The sequence below is a fragment of the Papio anubis genome, chromosome 14, assembly GCF_008728515.1.
Source record: "Papio anubis isolate 15944 chromosome 14, Panubis1.0, whole genome shotgun sequence".
Lineage (NCBI taxonomy): Eukaryota > Metazoa > Chordata > Mammalia > Primates > Cercopithecidae > Papio > Papio anubis.
In genome coordinates, this window is record NC_044989.1 from 17,374,742 (window position 1) to 17,394,000 (window position 19,259).

General features: G+C 35.1%; 1 protein-coding gene across 9 annotated transcripts in view; it reads right to left on the bottom strand.

Annotated features, from left to right (window-relative positions):
• Positions 1-19,259, bottom strand: part of SMC6 (structural maintenance of chromosomes 6) — an 88,595-nt gene that overhangs the window by 31,254 nt on the left and 38,082 nt on the right. For all 9 annotated transcript variants that reach the window (XR_001893895.2, XM_017947300.2, XM_021924604.2 and 6 more), the window contains 6 exons: positions 18,589-18,793; positions 12,106-12,220; positions 10,692-10,852; positions 6,638-6,773; positions 5,344-5,424; positions 3,754-3,924 (listed from right to left, as the gene is read on the bottom strand). Coding sequence is in view for 8 of the 9 variants with exons in the window: in XM_017947300.2 (XP_017802789.1) it covers positions 3,754-3,924; positions 5,344-5,424; positions 6,638-6,773; positions 10,692-10,852; positions 12,106-12,220; positions 18,589-18,793 (869 nt within the window). In the remaining variant the exon portion in view is untranslated. The remainder of the gene's footprint in view (positions 1-3,753; positions 3,925-5,343; positions 5,425-6,637; positions 6,774-10,691; positions 10,853-12,105; positions 12,221-18,588; positions 18,794-19,259) is intronic.

A 19,259-nucleotide genomic window follows, 5' to 3' on the forward strand; every position in this document is an offset into this window, starting at 1 on the left:
TAAAGATAATTAACAACTCAATAAAGTGGCTAGGATTATGCTGTTTGAAGAGGCAAGTGTTATTTTATCCATATGGGTCTGAATACAAGTGAGGAGTTTCCCAAATTAGGAAGTCACCTTAAATTCAAATTCTTATCTGAATTCCCCATATATTAAGGTACTTTCAGTTTTATTTTAATAAACCAGGCATTTTTTTGGGAATCCACATTAGCCTTTAAAAACTTAAAACAATGCAAGTGTTAGGTACTTACAGAGGACACCTGAAAAAGGATACCTGGTTTTAAAAAACGTGGGTCGGGGAAAAAGCAAGGATGTAAAAAAATTTAACTCTGATTTATTTAGTCATATCTGGTATAACTTCACAATTTTGAGCATAAAACACAACTGGAAAGAAGTCATCCCAAGATCACTTTAAAAACAAACAGTAGTAGATATAAGGTAAAGATGCATACTGTAATGCACAGCCACCACTGGAAAAATAAAACAAAGGGTATAGCTAAAAAACTGGGAGAAGAGATAAAGGAACTCATAATTACTTGGTAATCTCAAAGGAAGGACATGAAGAGGGAAAGTATGAAGAACAACAAAAACAGGACAATTAAAAGCAAACAGTAGCTATTACTTCATGATGAATATAGAATGCTTTCTTTCTAAGAACAAGAGCAAGGTAAGGACTTCTAGTTTCATGGCTTCTATTCAACAATGTACTAAAGGTCAACAGTTCTTGGAAGTCCTGGCTAGTTCAATTAAAATAAAAGGAAATAGCATAAAAATCAGAAAAAAAAAAAGCATAATACTGTATTTATACAAAAACAGATGATGGTATATAAATTCCAAAAGAATTTTAAACTAATAAGTGAGTTTAGAAAGGTTACTGGATACAGGTCAATACAAAATTCAGTAATGTATCTATATACTAGGAATAACTGAAAAATGAATTAAAACATTTACTATATCATGAAAAACAGCCAACACATATCCAGAATAAAGAACTCTTACAACTCAAAAATAAAAGACCCATAACCCAACTGTACAATGGGCAAAGATTTAAAGAGACATTTCCTCAAAGATAAACAAATGGCCAATAAGCACATGAAAACTACCAACAGTATTAGCCATAAGGAAAATACAAATCAAAATCACAATGAGATACCACTTCTCACTCACTAGCATGGTTAAAATTAAAAAGGCAGAAAATAACCAGTTGATAAGGATGTGGAGAAATTGGGACATTCAAACACTGTTGGTGAGAACGTTAAATGATACAGTCACTTTGGAAAGTTTCAAAGTTCTTCAAAATGCAGTGTAAGCACACAGCTTAGTAATTCCATTCCCAGGTATCTGAGACAAATGACAATACATATCTACCCAAAAACTTGTACATGAATGTTTGCAGCAGCAGCGCCCAAATGTCCATCAACTGATGAACGCATAAATAAAATGTGAACCTGACTAGGCAATAAAAAGTAAGAAGGTTCTGACACATGCTACAACACGGATGAAACTTGAAAACATTATGCTAAGTTGAAGGAGCCAGTAAAAAAAGACCGCATATTATATGATTCTACTCATATGAAATATCTGGAATAGGCAAATCTATAGAGATAGAAAGTAGATTAGTCTTTGCCAGGGGATGGGGATAGGAGAGAACTGGGAGAGAATTGGGAGTGACTGTTAATCAGTACAGGTTTCTTTATTAGGTGATGAAAATGTTCTAAAACGGTGGAAATGGTTACACAAATCTGAATATATGAAAAATCATTGAACTATACACTTTAAATGGATAAATTTTACTGAACAATATATAAATAATGATTAGATCCTGTTGAGTTTTTCTATATCCTTGTTCACTTTTGGTATAGTTGTTCTATCAATTATTGAAGTTCTATAAGATTTTGGTAAGATTTTGCTTCTCATATGTTACAACTCTAGTATTTGTTGCACACATATTTAGAATTGCTATGTATTTTTGGTGGACTGAACCTTTTGTCATTACATAACGTCCTTGTTTGTCTCCGGTAATTTTATTTTGAAGTCCACTTCATCTGATTTTAATATAGCTACTCCTGCTTTCCTTTGATTATTATTTGCAGGATATACCATTTTCCATCCTTTTACTTTCAACCTGCCTATATGGCTGTATTTGAAGTGAGCTATTTATAGAGACCATATAGTCATGTTTTAATCTACTCTGTCCATATCTGTCTTTCATTTATTTAGACAGGTAAGTCTAAATTTAAGTCTGTCATTTTATTTTTTGTATTCTGTTTGTTGTTTACCTGTCTTCTCCTTCCTGCCTCATGTGTTTACTCCAACATACATTAAGGATTCCATCTCAACTTATCTGTAGTATGTTTTAGTGCACCTCCTTGTATAGCTTTTTTTAGAAGCTGCTGTAGGTATTATATTATATACACCAAACATCACAGTCTACTGGCATAATTATTTTACCAGTTTGAGAAGCATAGAAATCTTACCTCCCTTTTGTATCCCTTTTCTTTTCCCCATTTTAAATATGAGTCTTAAATACCTTCCTCTACATACATTTAGAATTATCTCAGATATTATAATTTTTGCTAGCCTTCTAAACATAATTTTTAAAACTCAAGAAGTAAAGTCTATTGCATTTTTTCCTATTTTTATCTCATTTTTTTTTTCCTTCCTGATGTTCCAAGATTCCCTCTTTTATTTTTCCTAACAAATTCTCTAAGTTTGCCTTTATCTGAGAATACCTTGATTTTTTCCTTTATTGCTTGGAAATATATTTGGTGGGCACAGGGTTGACAGGTCATTTCGCACTCGAAAAATACGCCACTTCCATCTGGCCTCCATGGTTTCTTATGAGAAATATGCTGTCATTCAAAAATCCTTTTCTATATAAGGTTTTCTCTTGCTATCTGTAAGATCTTTTCTTTAATTTCCAGAAGTTTCACTATAATGTGTCTTATTGCAGATTACTTTGAGTTTATCTTGTTTTTGGTTTACTTACATTCTTTAATCTGTAAGTTTATGCTTTTTGCCAAATTTGGGAAGTGTTTAGCCATTATTTTTTTAAGTACTTCTTCAGTCATGCCCTCTTTTCCCTCACTTTCTAAGACTCCAACAATACAAATGTCAGCTATTCTGTTATAGTTTCACAGGTCCCTAAGATGTTGTTTGTTTGTTTCAGTCTATTTGTTTTTCTTCAGTTTATTTTTTCTCTGTTGATCAGATTTACGAGGAATAATAAGGGAATATTATGAAAAACTTCATGGCCAATTTTGTCTCAAAAAATACGAGCTAAAAATAAAGTCAATTGAATTCAGCCTGGAACATAATGAGATAGCTGACAAACAAGAGATGAGTAGTACTTTATTTCAAGTTGGCTTTTATAGCAACTAATCTTTGAATTATTGAAGCAAAGCTGGGACAACAGAACAAGCAAGCACAAGGACATTCTACATGTACAAGATGTCTCTACTCCTGGTTCTGATTTTTAAAAATCATAAAGAGGTTAAAAAAAAAAAAAAAAGCTATAATCCTCTAGGAGAAATGGAAATTTGGTGATTTATTCTCCTAAAGGCATGAACAGAAGTGTTTAATACTAATTGATCTAATGATGAAAGTTTGGTTCCCACCATTCTTTATATTCGATTTTTATGCTACTATATTTACATTTAACCAGAAATTATTTTAGGCCAATACCCAATAAGTACACTGTGGATATAAAACTAAACCATAAAATACATACATAACAATATCAAAAATATATACCTTAAGTGGGTCGGCTAGCTCTGATAGTTGATTAATTTTTAATTTAATTGCATCATACTTATTTTCTGCTTCTATTTTCAGACTTTTAAGATGCTCCATATTTTCTTTTTGTTGCTCCATATGTTTCTCAACCATTTTCATTTTGCTTTTATTTTCCTGAGCTTCATCTTCCTGATAAAATTTAAACAGCATATAGGGTTAATTAAAACACTTTAAGCTTTCAAATAGAAGAAACATATAAATAATTCTGAGAGGAGAAACTATAGGCTATATGCAAATCACATCAAATACAAATAGAAAGAACACTAGAGTATTTTTATACTCTTAATGGTAAACTAGGAAGTAGAGGAAAACAAGCTGAATATTTAGGAGACAATATTCTGCTTAAGATCATAATCAAAAAGAGTAACTTTCATTCTATCTATTCATTTTTTCCAAACTATACTATATCTTGTGCCAGAGAATATGTTAGATGCTAAGTAAACAAAGATAAATAAGATATTATCCGTATGTTTAAGAAATTTAGTTGGCCAGGTGCAGTGGCTCATGCCTGTAATCCCAGCACTTTGGGAGGTCGACACGGGTGGATCATCTAAGGTCAGGAGTTTGAGACCAGCCTGACCAACATGGTGAAAGCCCGTCTTTACTAAATACAAAAAATTAGCTGGGCATGGTAGCACATGCCTGTGTAATCCCAGCTACTTGGGAGGCTGAGGCAGGAGAATTGCTTGAACCTGGGAGGCAGAGGTTACAGTGAGCCAAGATTGCACCACTGCACTCCAACCTGGGCAACAAGAGTGATACTCCATCTCAAAAAAATAATAATAATAAAAACGAAATTTAGTCTATCAATAAAAGGAATTAAAGCAGAAAAATAAAAAGCAGAAAGTGAAAAACAAGACTACTAGTAAAAAATGAAGAGAAATTCTAATCAGAGTAAAACTTCACCAGCACTGAGACTTATTCCATTTTGTGCACTGTTGTATTCCTTAGGAGTTAATATGCTTCCTGATACAGAGCACTCAATAAATATTTATTCATTTTAACAAAACTGCAATTTATCTAATTCACTGTTTGCTGAAACTCAGAAAAAGCTAAGTGTCATAAATAGACTCCTGAAAAAAAAAATACAGTAAAAAATGTGTTGAATTAAAATGAAAAATACTGATTTGAAAAAAAGAAAAAAAAACAAGACACCAATCAGAACTGACTAAAAGATGATCCTGACATCTGTGCCCATTCATATTGATACTGATGAACTCTGAGAGTACCTATGTGAAAAACACTATGCTCAGTAGCAGGGTTTGATGGGCCCTTGTTTAGAAATATAATTAAGTTTGGGTAAAGCTTTTTTGCATGTGATAGAAGACAAAATCAATTATTATGCATGAAAGTTATATATACACACAACATTAAAAAATATGAAGGCTATATACCAGGTAGTTTTTACCTTCTTGGTGAATGGAGACAGCAATCATAAAGAGTAGCTTCAATTAAAAGAACTTTCTAAAAAAGCTGAGTAGATGCCATTAACCTGAATGGTGGCTTTATCCTTTAATATTACATTTAAATTGAAAAAAAGTATTTTACCAAAGTTGCAATATCTACAGACTGGTGTTCTTCTATGTTCTCAAGTTCCCGAATTTCAGAATTACTTTTTCTTATTTTCATCTAAAAGAAAAGTATTTGGATTTTAGTAACATAAAAAAAAAAATTTAAACCAAAAACCTTGGAAAGGATGTATTAATCTACAAAGCTCTACAATGTTGATGATACAGAAGGATTCCATAATTAATGAAAGGGGTACATTAGTATTAAATCAACCAAAAGAAATTACATATAAATTCTGCCATATCACTCTTCTATACTAATCCAAAAAGAGATGTAAGTAATCCATCTTAGCATTTTAAATGATGGCACTGTTGAGTCCATTGAGAAAAATTTTTCTGAAACATCCAAAGTCTCAAGTTATGGAATGATTATTCTAATCCAGTGGTTTTCCAAGTATGAGCCAAGTAACCTATGGGGGTTTCTGATATCCTTTCAGATAGTCTGTGAGGCCAAAACTATTTTCATAAAAACAATTAGACATTATTTGCCATTTTTATTAGCATTTTTTCATGAGTGTATATAAGGTTTATAAATGTATGATTTGTAATATCGCAACAGACTGCAAAAACTGATACAACTATTTAATTGAATTTTATTAAACTGAACATTAGAGACTTACAAAAATATTCCAATCTTCTCACAAAATCTTTTTGGTTTCAAAAATTTGTTTTTTTAAATAAAAAATATTTCTGTTAACTAAGTTTATTATTATTTTTAAATGATTTGATATGGTTTGGCTGTGTCCCTACCCAGATCTCACCTTGAATTTAAGTTCCCATAATCCCATGTGTTGTGGGAGGAACCTGATGGGAGATAATTGAACCATGGAGGCAGCTACCCCCTACTGTTCTTGTGGTAGTGAATAAGTCTCATGAGAGCTGATGGTTTTATAAGGGGTTTCCCCTTTTGCTTGGCTCTCTTTCTCTCGTGGCTGCCGCCATGTAAGACGTGCCTTTTGCCTTCTGCCATGATTGTGAGGCCTCCCCAGCCACGTGAAACTGTGAGTCCATTAATTACCCAGTCTCTATTATGTCTTTATCAGCAGCGTGAAAACAGACTAATACATGAATTAATAAATATTCTTAAATTTTAATTTTTAAAAATGTAAACGTTGATAGATATACCCACAGAAATGAAAGCTCTTTGATGAGTGTAAAGGGGCTTGAGGCCAAAAGGTCTGAGAATTACTCGAAGTTAATAATGGGATCTTAAAATCAACTTGGTAGTAGTAAGTTGAAAAAAAAAACAAAAGAATGTTTATTTATTTTTTTACCTCCAGTTCTTTATAATGTAGTTGGCACCTTTTAAGAAGTTCCTCATTGCGTTTAATATCTTTTTCAAGGTCAGATAAATGTTGCTGAAGATTTAATATCTGGGCCATCTTATTTTCAACCTCATTCTCCAAGTCACTTGATAGGAAAGGAGAAGATAAAAAATACTTCAAACCTTTTTCTCAATATTACAAATACTTTAGACCGTTACAAAGAAAGCCTTATTTATAGTAAGTTATGTGCAAAATCCTTTTCAGTTAAACTAGTTCTATAATCCTACCAAGCTATTAATCATGAAAATCTACTGCAGACATTGCAAAAAACATTCTAAACAGGAATCAAGTTTTACTTATTTCCTTAACAAGTAGAGTTTACTCTTGAACAAAGCAGGGTTTGAAAGATGTGGGTCCACTTATACACAGATTTTCTTCCGCCTCTGTCACCCCTGACACAGTAAGACCAACCACTCCTTTTCCTCACCTTATTCAATGTGAAGAATAAGGATAAAGACCTTAACGATGATCTACTTTTATTTAATTAATAGTAAATATATTTTCTCTTCCTTATGATTTTCTTAACATACTCTTTTCTGTAGCTAACTGTATTGTAAGAATATAATATATGATACACTGTATGGTACAATATACTGTATTTATAGTATATTGTATAATATACTGTACTGTATATACTGTATTATAAGAATACAGTACATAATACATATAACATCTAAAATATATATTAATTGATTACTTATGTTATCAGTAAGGCTTCCAGTCAACAGTAGGCTATTAAGTTTCTGGGGAGTCAAAAGTTATACACAGACTTTGACTGCACTGTGGGTCAGTGCCCCTAACCTCTGCACTGTTCAAGGGTCAAATGTACTTATGACTTCTGTGTGCCAGTATTACGCATAGTGGTAGACAGAAGTAGAAACAGAATTAAGATGTGACTCTGAAAAAAAAATCAGGAAATAAACTATAACATTAAAATGTGAACAGGACACTATATTATATATCCACAGTACTATAGGAGCATAAGAGTGAATCTGGGAGAAGAGATAACTGAATTGTATTCTCTAATTTTTCATCAGGTGGACCAACTAGGGGAGAAGATAAGAAACACAAAAAGGCACAGAGAGTGATTAAAACAGATAAAACTAATAGCTTAATACTTCCGTTGGTGAATAAACACTACGAATGTGTGAGGAGTGAAGGGGAAGAAGAAGATGACAATAAAAAGATACGGAGAATAAATAAAGTACCAGATTCCAAATTCATAAAAAAGTGTCCCCATATGGCAGAGTCAACTGGCTTCAGAAGTGATCTTTTCCTCACTAATCCAAGTATCTGTCTTCCAAAGCTGTGTGCTTGGTGGAAGAGAACTACCTTTGCAGTTAAGAACAACTTTTCCCTAGTCTGGGGGATATTCCCTGGAGCTGGCCATATTCCACTGAGATGCATATTTCTCCACATTTTAACATCTCTGAAATCTGAAACCATTTTGCAGTCTGTGGTTCAATTAGTATTTATTTCCTTTTTACTGGTACATAAGATAATAGTATATACAACATTTACTGGTATGTAAAATAACCGTGCTACCTTGCTAGAATTTTTAAATTAAAAAAAAAAAAGGCTCAATAAATGTTAGCTGAATAAATGATAAAAATGGGGAAAGGAATAGTGCAATTTCTAATAAAAATGGGGCCAGGAGGAACATTTAATATGGCTCCTCAGGATTGAATATGAAATATTTATCATATATAAACCTAAACTTTTATTAACAAATAGTAATTTTGCTTAAAAAAAAATGGCTGGGCATGGTGGCTCACGCCTGTAATCTCAGCACTTTGGGAGGCTGAGGCGGGCAGATCACTTGAGGTCAGGAGTTCGAGACCAGCCTGATCAACATGGTGAAACCTTGTCTCTACCAAAAAGTACAGAAATTAGCCAGGTGTGGTGACATGTGCCTGTAGTCCCAGCTTCTCAGGAGGCTGAAGCAGGAAAATAGCTTGAACTTGGGAGGCGGAGGTTGCAGTGAGCCGAGATTACACCACTGCACTCTAGCCTGGTCAACAGACCCTGTCTCAAAAAATAAAATAAAATAAAAATAAAAGTTGCCCGGCCAGGTGCAATGGCTTAACCCTGTAATCTCAGCACTTTGGGAGGTGGACGTGGGTAGATCACTTGAAGCCAGGAGTTTGAGACCAGCCTGGTCAACATGGTGAAACCCTGTCTCTAAAAACATTAGTTGGGCATGGTGGCGCTTGCCTGTACTCCCAGCTACTCAGTTGGCTAAGGCACAGGAATCACTTGAACACTGGAGGCAGAGGCTGCAGTGAGCCAAGATCCTGCCACTGCACTCTAGCCTGGGTGACAGAGTGAGACCCTGTCTCAAAAAAAAAAAACAAAACTGCCAAGTAAACAAACTTCAGAAACTACAGCCTAAACCAAAAATGAAAACCAACAAAATAAGCAAGACAATATTGTTATTATACAATTTTTCTGAACATATAGAATAAATTGAAGCAATCAATGTAACCTGCATTAATAAAACTAATAAATTTTACAACTTTCTTTTTACTGGGTAAAACTAATTCCTATACATTTTCATATAATGTTCCTCCTTAGTTTTTTTAATGAGTTTTTACATAGAGAACATGTTACCTAACGAAAACTATATTAAGCCTGAGTTGAGTATGTGAGTTGTTTGTGTGGGATGAATACATATTCCCCGAAAGCCTATCTAAAATTGTATACTTGTCACTCTCTTGCCCCATACTATGCTTTATTTGTCTCCACAGCACTGATCACCACCTAACCTAGTATTCATTTACAGTCTATCTTCCCCTTAATTTAAGATCCAGTAGAGAAATTATGTATATCAATACTTTGTTTCCTTATGTGTCTTGTGCCTTGATTAGTGACTAGAATATCAGATAGCCATTAAATATCTGTTGTTTGAAGAACAAATAAAAGAATAAAATTTTAAGAGCATACTTCAGAAGATTACATTAAAATGTTACAGCGTTTTAACAACTCAAAAATTCACAGGTAATTTTTTTTTATGAACCACCCTGGTAATCTTTCTAAGGGCTTGGTTACACATTATGTGCACTTTTATAACTGAAAACTGCATTAAGATAATAAACAAAAGCAAGTGCCACAACACCAAGGTGCTTGTCATTCAACTTTTTCTATTGCTAATTGAAGTTTTACTACACTCTCCAACATCCATTATGGTATTATGGTTATTTTCCTTTCTTCTGCTCTCATAATCACATAAAAATGACTAGAAGAAATCTATTTCAACAAAACTCTCATTTCCCCTACACATACAAGTCATTTATAATTTATTTATTTTTTTTTTTGCTCAGTTTTCTTAGATATTTCTTTTAAGTCCTAAGTTCTTCTACTGAAGATCTTCTAAGTCATTAATTCAGGCCCAAAACGTCAATTCATCAATTGAATGAATTCAGTTAAGCAATCATGGGGTTGTTTTTTGATACCAAAATGTCTTTTTGCATGTTCTTGAATCTCTTATTAGTTTTTCGTTTAACTTCTCAATTTGTCTCTTCTAGCAGCTGTATTTTCCTAGGCATGTGTTCTAATCATGTCAATTGATCTTCTTTCTAGAACTGTGCAACTCAAAGTACCAATCAGGGACATTATAAGGAGCTTGAGCCAGAATGTAAACCAGTCTGCTGTATCCTCTCTTAGACAAATCAGCAAAATTAAACAGTGAGCACAGTGATGTAGCTGATTTACATTCTGAGTCAAGCTCCTATCTCCTTGAGGACAAGCAACAAATAGTGTACAAATGAGCTAGTTGAGGGAATACGTTCTGGATTATCAGTCCTGAATGCTGTTGTCGAAGTGATGATGCAAGATAACTGTGAACCTCGAATTCTATAACTAGCTAAGTGATGTTTTAAGACTAAGCACTGAGATAGATTACTCCCGTCCTCACTGAAACAACCACTGGAAGAGTAATATGAAAGAAAATGAACCCCAAAGGAAGCAGTGGGAATAATACAGTAAAGTTAAACTTGACTCTAACCTTATTTCAGAATCCACATCTCTGCTTAGGAACTTAGGTCTTGTATTTTCAGATGAATAATAACGTCCTGCAAAAACTTGATCACCCTCAGCAGTAAAAGCTTCTCTACAATTTTTGGGTGGCTTTTGGGACTGCATTACTGCACGAGCTACAGAATTATTCTAAAAGAATAGAAAAAAATAAATTTTTTAAAACGATGTGAAAATTTTTCTGATGTACAGAATTTCAAAATGTTACTCATCCTTATTATTTTAATATGATTCAAGTATTCTTTTTAAAACATTCAAATAATTTTATAAAGTTAAATATAAGAATTTTAACACTTTCAAGGTTAGAAGAATTAAAACTATTTAAAAAGTCTTAAAACAGTTTAGTAAACAATGTTTCATGACAAATTGGTGTATATTTATTTTTAAATTTGAGTATTATCCATTTAAAAGTTAAAACTATTTTAAGTGCTTTTTAATGTGAAAATACAGACTTTAGACCAGTTCATACTAATTATTTTTTCTAAATGACTTTTACACCCTAGAAAAGATATGAATGAATAGCAAATTCCAATAAAAGATTACCATACTGAAAAATGTACGGAAAGTCTGGAAATATTTAAGCCCTGGAGGAAGTGAAAGAAGATTAGGTTAATTAAGGCCTAATCAACCTCTCTGGGGACAGACCTTTACAACAGGGCTTTATTATTTATTTTTTCAAGTACTATTCTAAAATATGAGAGAGTAGAACACACAAATAACTACAATATGAACATATGTATATATATACACACACACACACATTTGAGTTATCTAGACCCTTCTTAGCTTCTGTTAATGAGAAAAAAAGACTTTTGTTTGTCTTGATTACAAATTTGTTTCAAATAACAAGACAATATAAATCACCTTGGCCCTTCTCAGCAAATTTATGCCAACAGAGGAAACAAAATATGGTGATCTAATCTAACAAGCACATAAAAATACCTACACAGATAAACAGTAAATATTGATTTATCTAACAGAGTACAAAGTTATATGAAAAAGAAGTCATAAGATATCAAGCAAAATACTTCATTTAAGTAGAATGATAATAATATATGTATCTGTAAGGGCAAATAAAGAATAAATTTGGCAGCTAAATAAGAATGAACAAAAAAATTTTATAACACCATGCACCAAAAGAATAATATGCATTTGTGAAATGATTTTATAAAGAACAGCCAAAAGTTATAAAGTTCCATGGGGCAGAAAACATATAAATCAACCAGTTTCTATATTACCCTATCGATTTTCCTATCAGGTAAAAGTACAATAGTGAAACACATCAACAACTCTATGATAAAAGGAGAACTGGAATTTATATAATCATCTTCAGTTTTAAAAATTTAACAATAACATAAAATACAGCAAAGATCTGGTGGTCTTACTTTGATTAGTAGCACTGTCTCTATGCCTCTCATGTCAATTAGGCTATTTGCCACGACCGCATTATCTATTTCTAAAGCTGTCAGAACTGTTGGAAACTCTGGATGATAAGCAGCTCTAGGAGACAAAAAGACAGAAGGATTAACTTAGCAAATTTTAATTAAAATATATATATATGAAAATTGTGTATATATATACATATAATAGAGTATATATATTTCCATATATATTTGTAACAGGGGGAGATTATAAATAACCAGACAATATCAACTACCTGGTAACATTTGAAAACACAGGTTTTCAAATATATAGAGGTTTATTTATTTAGCATTTATATAATACTATGTGTTAGGCACTGTTCTAAGCATGTTACAAATATTAGCTCATTCAATCCTTTTAACAATCACATAAGATAAATAGTATTATTCTCTCCACATTTTTTTCAGATGAGGATGCTTCAGAGAGTTGAGTATGTTCCCCATCGTCACAAAGATAGTTATGTAACTGGGCTAGGATTTAAACCAGGCAGCTCAGCTCTACAGTCCAGATTCTTAATCAATATGCCCTGCTGCCTACTATAATTAATAATTACAATTTCCTTAAATCTCATACAGTTATCATACATAAACATAAAAGTCAATTATTTAAAATTCATTATAAATAGCTAAACAATTTTTTCCCTGATATAAGAAAAGAAAAATTGAAGCAAAGTTTATTACCAACACAGAGGAAATATGAAAGAAAAGATATTCTTAGGAATTGTAATTTGGGCTCATGAAAGAGACAATCTTTCAACTAAAATGTAAACATGTAAGCTATTAATAGCACTGAAAAATGAACACACTAAGAATAGGAGGTACAGGAGCAATGAATGGCTGAGGAGGAGATGGTGGTAGTATTCTTAGTGCTTTTCTAGTCCTAGAATTCCAAAACAAAGTATCTTTGCATGCATGTTTTATACCTACTCATCCATTAATTCAACACATATTTAGTGAGCACCTACTTTGTGGCAGGTGCTGTTCCAGAGGATAAAGGGAGCAGTATACAAAACAGACTACACCCTGTTCATGGAGCTTACATTTTTTTGAAGGAAGACAGAGAATAAAGAAAAAGAACGAAGGGAAAGGCAGCTTATGGTGCTTTTTTACACACACACACACACACACACAAAGACTAGAAAAAGCCTCACTAAGATAACACTGGGCAGATACCTGAGGAAATGAGAGAGTCACATAAGTAACCTTAGAAGACCATTCTGGACGAGGGAAGAGCAATCATGAAGACCCTAAAAGATGTGTCAGAGAAGCAAGGAGACAGACTGCCACAGTGGACAGATCAGGGAGGGAAGTGCTTCTAGAGACAGGATAAGAAAGATGGTGAGAGGACAGATCATCCAAGCCTAGAGGTCACAGTCACGCCTGTGATAAGGAAAACAGCAAAGTTTAGAGTCCTTTGAGCAGAGGCACAACATGACCTGACTTTCCGTTGGCTGCTGTACTGAAACTGTGGTGCCAAGTAACCAGAAGCAGGGAGATCAGCCTGTAAATCCTCAAGGGAAACATGATGATGGCGTGAGCCAGTGTAGTCACCACACAAGTGGTCAGATCTTGGATATATTTCTAAAGTACAGCCAGTAGGATGTGGGGTAGCAGAAAGGAGTCAAGAGGCCGGGCGCGGTGGCTCAAACCTGTAATCCCAGCACTTTTGGGAGGCCGAGACGGGTGGATCACGAGGTCAGGAGATCAAGACCATCCTGGCTAACACGGTGAAACCCCATCTCTACTTAAAAAAACACAAAAAAACTAGCCGGGCGAGGTGGCGGGTGCCTGTAGTCCCAGTTACTTGGGAGGCTGAGGCAGAAGAATGGCGTAAACCCGGGAGGCGGAGCTTGCAGTGAGCTGAGATCCGGCCACTTCAGCCTGAGCAACACAGTGAGACTCCGTCTCAAAAAAAAAAAGGAATCAAGAATGACTCTGCAATAGGGAAATGAAGATGGAGATTACTGAAAGTGCAGGTTTTGGGGTGGAAATCCGGAGTATGGCTTTCAGACATGTTAAGTTTGAAATGCTTATTGGGCATCTAAGTGGAAAATACATATTAAGTATATTATATCCTAGAGTTCAGAAGAAAAAGGCAACCTACAAATATAGTTTCACAGTCATCAATGTATGATCTGTAAAGTCATGAAATCAGATGAGTTCACCTAGGGAGAAGCGCAGGCCAAGAAGAGTTCTGGAGCGCTGGTACAGTCAGCAGTAAGGAGGAAGCAGCAAAAGATACCAAAAACGAACGCCTAGAGAATTAGGAAAATGAGAAGAGTGAGGCCCTTGGTGCCAAGTGAAAAAGGGTTTCAGGAAGAATGAAAGGATCAAGGGCAAATACTGCCAGTAAGTAAAATTAGTGAATAGTAATGACTTTGAGTTAATTGAGTTAAGCAAAGTGAGGCTTGCTGATGCCTTGATGAGAGCTGTTTTGGCATGTGATGAAATTATAAAGTTTGACTGGAGAAGGTTCAAGAAAGAAGGTAGAGAGAAATTAGAGACATAGACAATTCCTTTGAGTTTTTCCTGAAAAGGGAAGCAGAGAAAAGAGACAGTAGCAGGTAAATGGCTTTTTGGGACAGATCTCAGGTGGAAATAAAAACAAGGATAAGAAAGAATAGGGTGTGGAAGCTCTAGAAATGTCAGGCAGTCAATGAAACAAAGTAGAGAACAAGGAGATAAAGAAAGGGAGTAGAAGTCTAAGAGGGGAGGGTGTGGTAGGCAGTTCTGGTGAAATGCAGACTCTCGCCAGCCTGTGGAGAGCACAGGTTTTGAAACTAGGAAGGAGTCACCATTTTTGGGCAGCCACAGGCCATCATTACATGAAGTTGTTACTACCAGTTTGCTCTAAAGCACCAAGTCACGACTATCTCTTCCTTTGGCTATTCGTCCCTGGGATTTACTTCATACTGGCTTATGTTACAATTAATAGTATGTTGAGGGAGGATACAAAATCAGTCTAGCAGAGCAAAAAGTAGAAAGGAACATTAGCAATGAGATGTTGGTGAGAAGGGACAAGAAGAAGAAAATAGGACATAGGTTCACAAACAATGTTAAGCAGAAAGTCTAAACAAAACATACTGACAAAGGAAAACGTGCACAGAAAATCCAGGCAAGTATAATAGGCCTCACTGGTAAGTGGAGTTACAGAACAAAATGATTTTTCCATCCTAATTATATTTAAATCATTTGATAAAAAGATGTGATTTCTAAAGTCAAGTAAAAGGAAAACATCATTAAGTTAAAATATAGGAAAAAAACATGATTAAAATTTGGTGTATTTTTATTTTATTTTTTTTGAGACAGGATCTCCCTCTGTCGCCTAGAGTGCAGTGGCACGATCACAGCCCACTGCAGCCTTGACTTCCAGGGCTCCAGTGATCCTCCCACCTGAGGCTCCTGAGTAGCTGGGACCACAGGTACACAGCACCATGCTCAGTTTATTTTTGTATTTTGGGTAGAGACGGTGTTTCACCACATTATTCAGGCTGGTCTTAAACGCCTGAGCTCAAATGATCCACCCGATTCAGCCTCCTGAAGTGCTGGGATTATAGGTGTGAGCCACTGTGACTGGTCTAAATTTGGTGTATTTTTAATTTTCCAAATATAAGAAGATATAAAGTGAGAAGATATAACAGACTATGAAGAGAGCTGTAGGGAGCACCAGAAGGAGATGAAGAAAAGCCCACATATAGGCTGAGAAATACCTAAAGAGTATGAGAACCAAGAAAATGGTGTCATAGTAACAAAAGGAATAAGAAGTTTGAAGGAAGGTGTATTTGATAGCATCTAATGCTTGAGAGAAGGTAAATATCAACTGGATTCCGCAACAAGGAAATAATTGGAGAATATAATTAACATTTAGGGACCTAGAGTGGTAAGTCTATGAGTGAATGTAGTCTCCCCTAGGAGGGGTGTGTTTTTAAAAGGAGAAACACAAATCAGAGACCTACCATGTTTAAAACAGAAAATTTAATGGGAAAGTTTAAGGCTCAGGAGGGCTGAAATAATTTTTTTAAATGGTTAATGAGTCAGGCAAGAAAGTATGTGATTCAAGGCACAAGTAGACTAGCCTCAGGCAGAAAGAATCTCTCTTGAGATGGGGGCAAGATGTACAAATGCAGGCATAATAGCAGGAGGAGTAGTTTAGTAGCTTCTATGTCCTCTGAGAAGAAGAAATAAGACCATCTTTATAGGAAAGGTGAGCTAGGCACCTTCCTAGGTACCTCTGTTAAGGTTATATAGCATAAGCCTAAATGACTGAAATGAGTCCTATGTATCTGATGCATTATAAACTCTAATAATATTTTACTATTTTTCACATTAAAATAATATAGCCAGTTTTTAAATTTAGCATTTGAACCATAATTCATACCAAAAAAGTTCTTCAAACACACAAAAAATTCACCCCTTCAAAATGTTTACAAGGCAGGTACAGTTAACAGAATGTTAGACGTACTCAAGACTCTTGTCAATACCCTATCAACATCCAAAAGGATTACAATCTAGTTTCTTCCCCTATTCCAACAACTTGCGTTTCAGCTACCTGCTCCTGAAGCCAAAACACGGACTTTGTCATCCCCTAGACCTGTTCCATTCAGCTTGAATTTTTCACTCTTACCACAACCTCCTCTCCTTCCAGACTTATGCCTTTAAACATGTTCTCTAACTTTATTAAGGTGGGTCTAAACACTTTCTCCCAGTCCTCTCTTTCTTTAAACTAATTTGTCAACAATACACTCAACTGCTTCCCTTTTCCCTTTCTGTAATACCTCTCCACTCTAAAACATTCTAGTATTTACCTAATAGTACAGACTCTCCCTCCACTCATCTCTAAAGAAACGTTATCAGTGAAAAGTCCTGCAGCCAGTAGGCTTTTGTATCTTAACAGACTTTGAGTCAGCTTCCTCTCTCATTCTCCTTGGCAGCCAATCTAAACCCTTAAAGAAGGTACCTCCTACCAACTCCTGAGGCCCTTGTTCTCAGCACATAAACTCACCTACTTCCAAGAAAACTGGCATTACGACACACACATTGGATCCCTTGTCACATGTGTTTCACGGCTAAGTGACTAGAAGCACAGGCTGGGACACACAATGTGCCAGCAAGGCAGCACCAGGCACTCTTCTTCAGAGTCCTCGTGGCAGTTCACAGAGCAGGCCCCGCCAGAATGGCCAGGACTATTCTCTTTGGTCCCAAAATGACAGTTCAGATTCGAGGACATTCCTCACAATTGATGGCATCCTTCAGCTAGTCACTCCAGCCAGAAACCTAGAAGTCATCCTGATTTTTCCTTCTCTTGCATTCAATTAACAAACTTTATTTTGTCCTAATCTCTCTGCTAATCTGTTTCTTCCTATCAAAAATGCAAATGCTATTTTTTGCAGAATAACTCCCAATGTCATGCTTCCACACGTTTTACACACAGAATTCTATTTGCCTACAAGGCAATTAACTTTTTCTATCACTTGACAAACTCATCAGTTAAACGACCGATGATTTCTCATCTCCTCTCTGAATTCTTCCTTGTCTACCTATTAACATGAGTTAATTATACACACAAATTTACAAAATACGAGATATACAGCATTAGACTTAATTAAAAAGAAGGTTTATTTTAAAAAGTGGAGATGGGAGAGAAAAGAAATTTTAAAATGTAATCTGGGAATATATTCTTTTTTTTTTTTTTTTGAGACAGGGTCTCATTCTTCACCCAAGCTGGAGTGCAATGGCATGACCCTGGCTCACTGTATCACTACAACCTCCGCCTCCTAGGCTCAAGTGATCCTCCCACCTCAGCCTTCCAAGTAGCTGGGACCACAGGCACACACCACCAAGCCTGGCTTTTTTTTTTTTTTGTATTTTTGGTAGACAGGTCTCCCCAAGTTGCCCAGGCTCGTCTTGAACTTCTGAGCTAAAGCAATCTGCCCATCTTGGCCTATCAAAGTGCTGGGATTAGAGGCATGAACCCGTGCCTGGCCTACATTCATTTTTAAAGTGTTAGCCAGCAGTTAGCAAAGAGGCCAGTTTGGGTACTGAGCTCCCTTGAAAAGACTTGTTAAGGTCATCAAAGAACACAATTACTGTCTATGGATTCTGTGAAACACCTTCAGAATGTAACTGTGTGTAACGAGTGCCAATGTTCTTCCTTAGGCCCTCCCTCTTAATTTGGTCATATCATTTTCCTCACGGGTATAATTTCTAAGCCATACTACATCTGTTTCCCTGTAATGTCTCCCACATATAAGAACTTCAATGGTAGGGAATATTTATCTATGTTTCTCTAACGCCTAGAACTAATACCTAGACAGAAATTAAAGTGGCTTGATGAAATTTTACAAATCAGGGGTAAAGATATGATTAACATTAAAAGTGTTTTAACTCTTTCCAGTCCTGCATATGATTAAGCAAAGCCAGAAACATATTCAATTACTAATGCCTTACCTGTGTCTTACATCATATATCTCATTCCGAAACTCAGAAACTATTATCTGTGGCCGTGAGGTCCCTGGTAAATAAAACCTTTTCATGAGTGCCTGAAGGACACGTTCATCAGCATGATTATGGCAACAATAGGCCTGCAGAAGCCCTTTTAAGCAAGATTCAATAGCCAAAGCAAGTTCCGGGTCCCGAAGATGAATGCAAGCTCCTAAAAGTGAGAGAAAATTATAGACGAGCTCATAAATACTTATTTTGAAATATTAACATCACTCCTCTTTAATTATAGTTTATAAATGACATATTTTTATATAAAGCAGTTTAAATGACGTTATAGATCATTTAATCATAGTTTATAAATGACTTAACATACTTTTATATAAAGCAGTTTAAATAATATTTTAACTGAATGGGAAATTCCCTATACCCACAGGATACAATGGAGAGAAAATCCACCAAATCCTGTGAAAAAAATTGTCCCACGCTAATGTAAACCAACGGTGGCTTTTCTATATTCAGTTTATACTATTCTAGTCTTTCAATGGGGTTCTGAAAATCAAGGGATTTTCAAATTCCTTAATGGGATGGAAAAAAAAAGCCTCGTCCATTGAAATAGATCCTGGTATAAAGGTACATATCATTTAAAAGAGACATTACTACAATATTTAAATGCAATA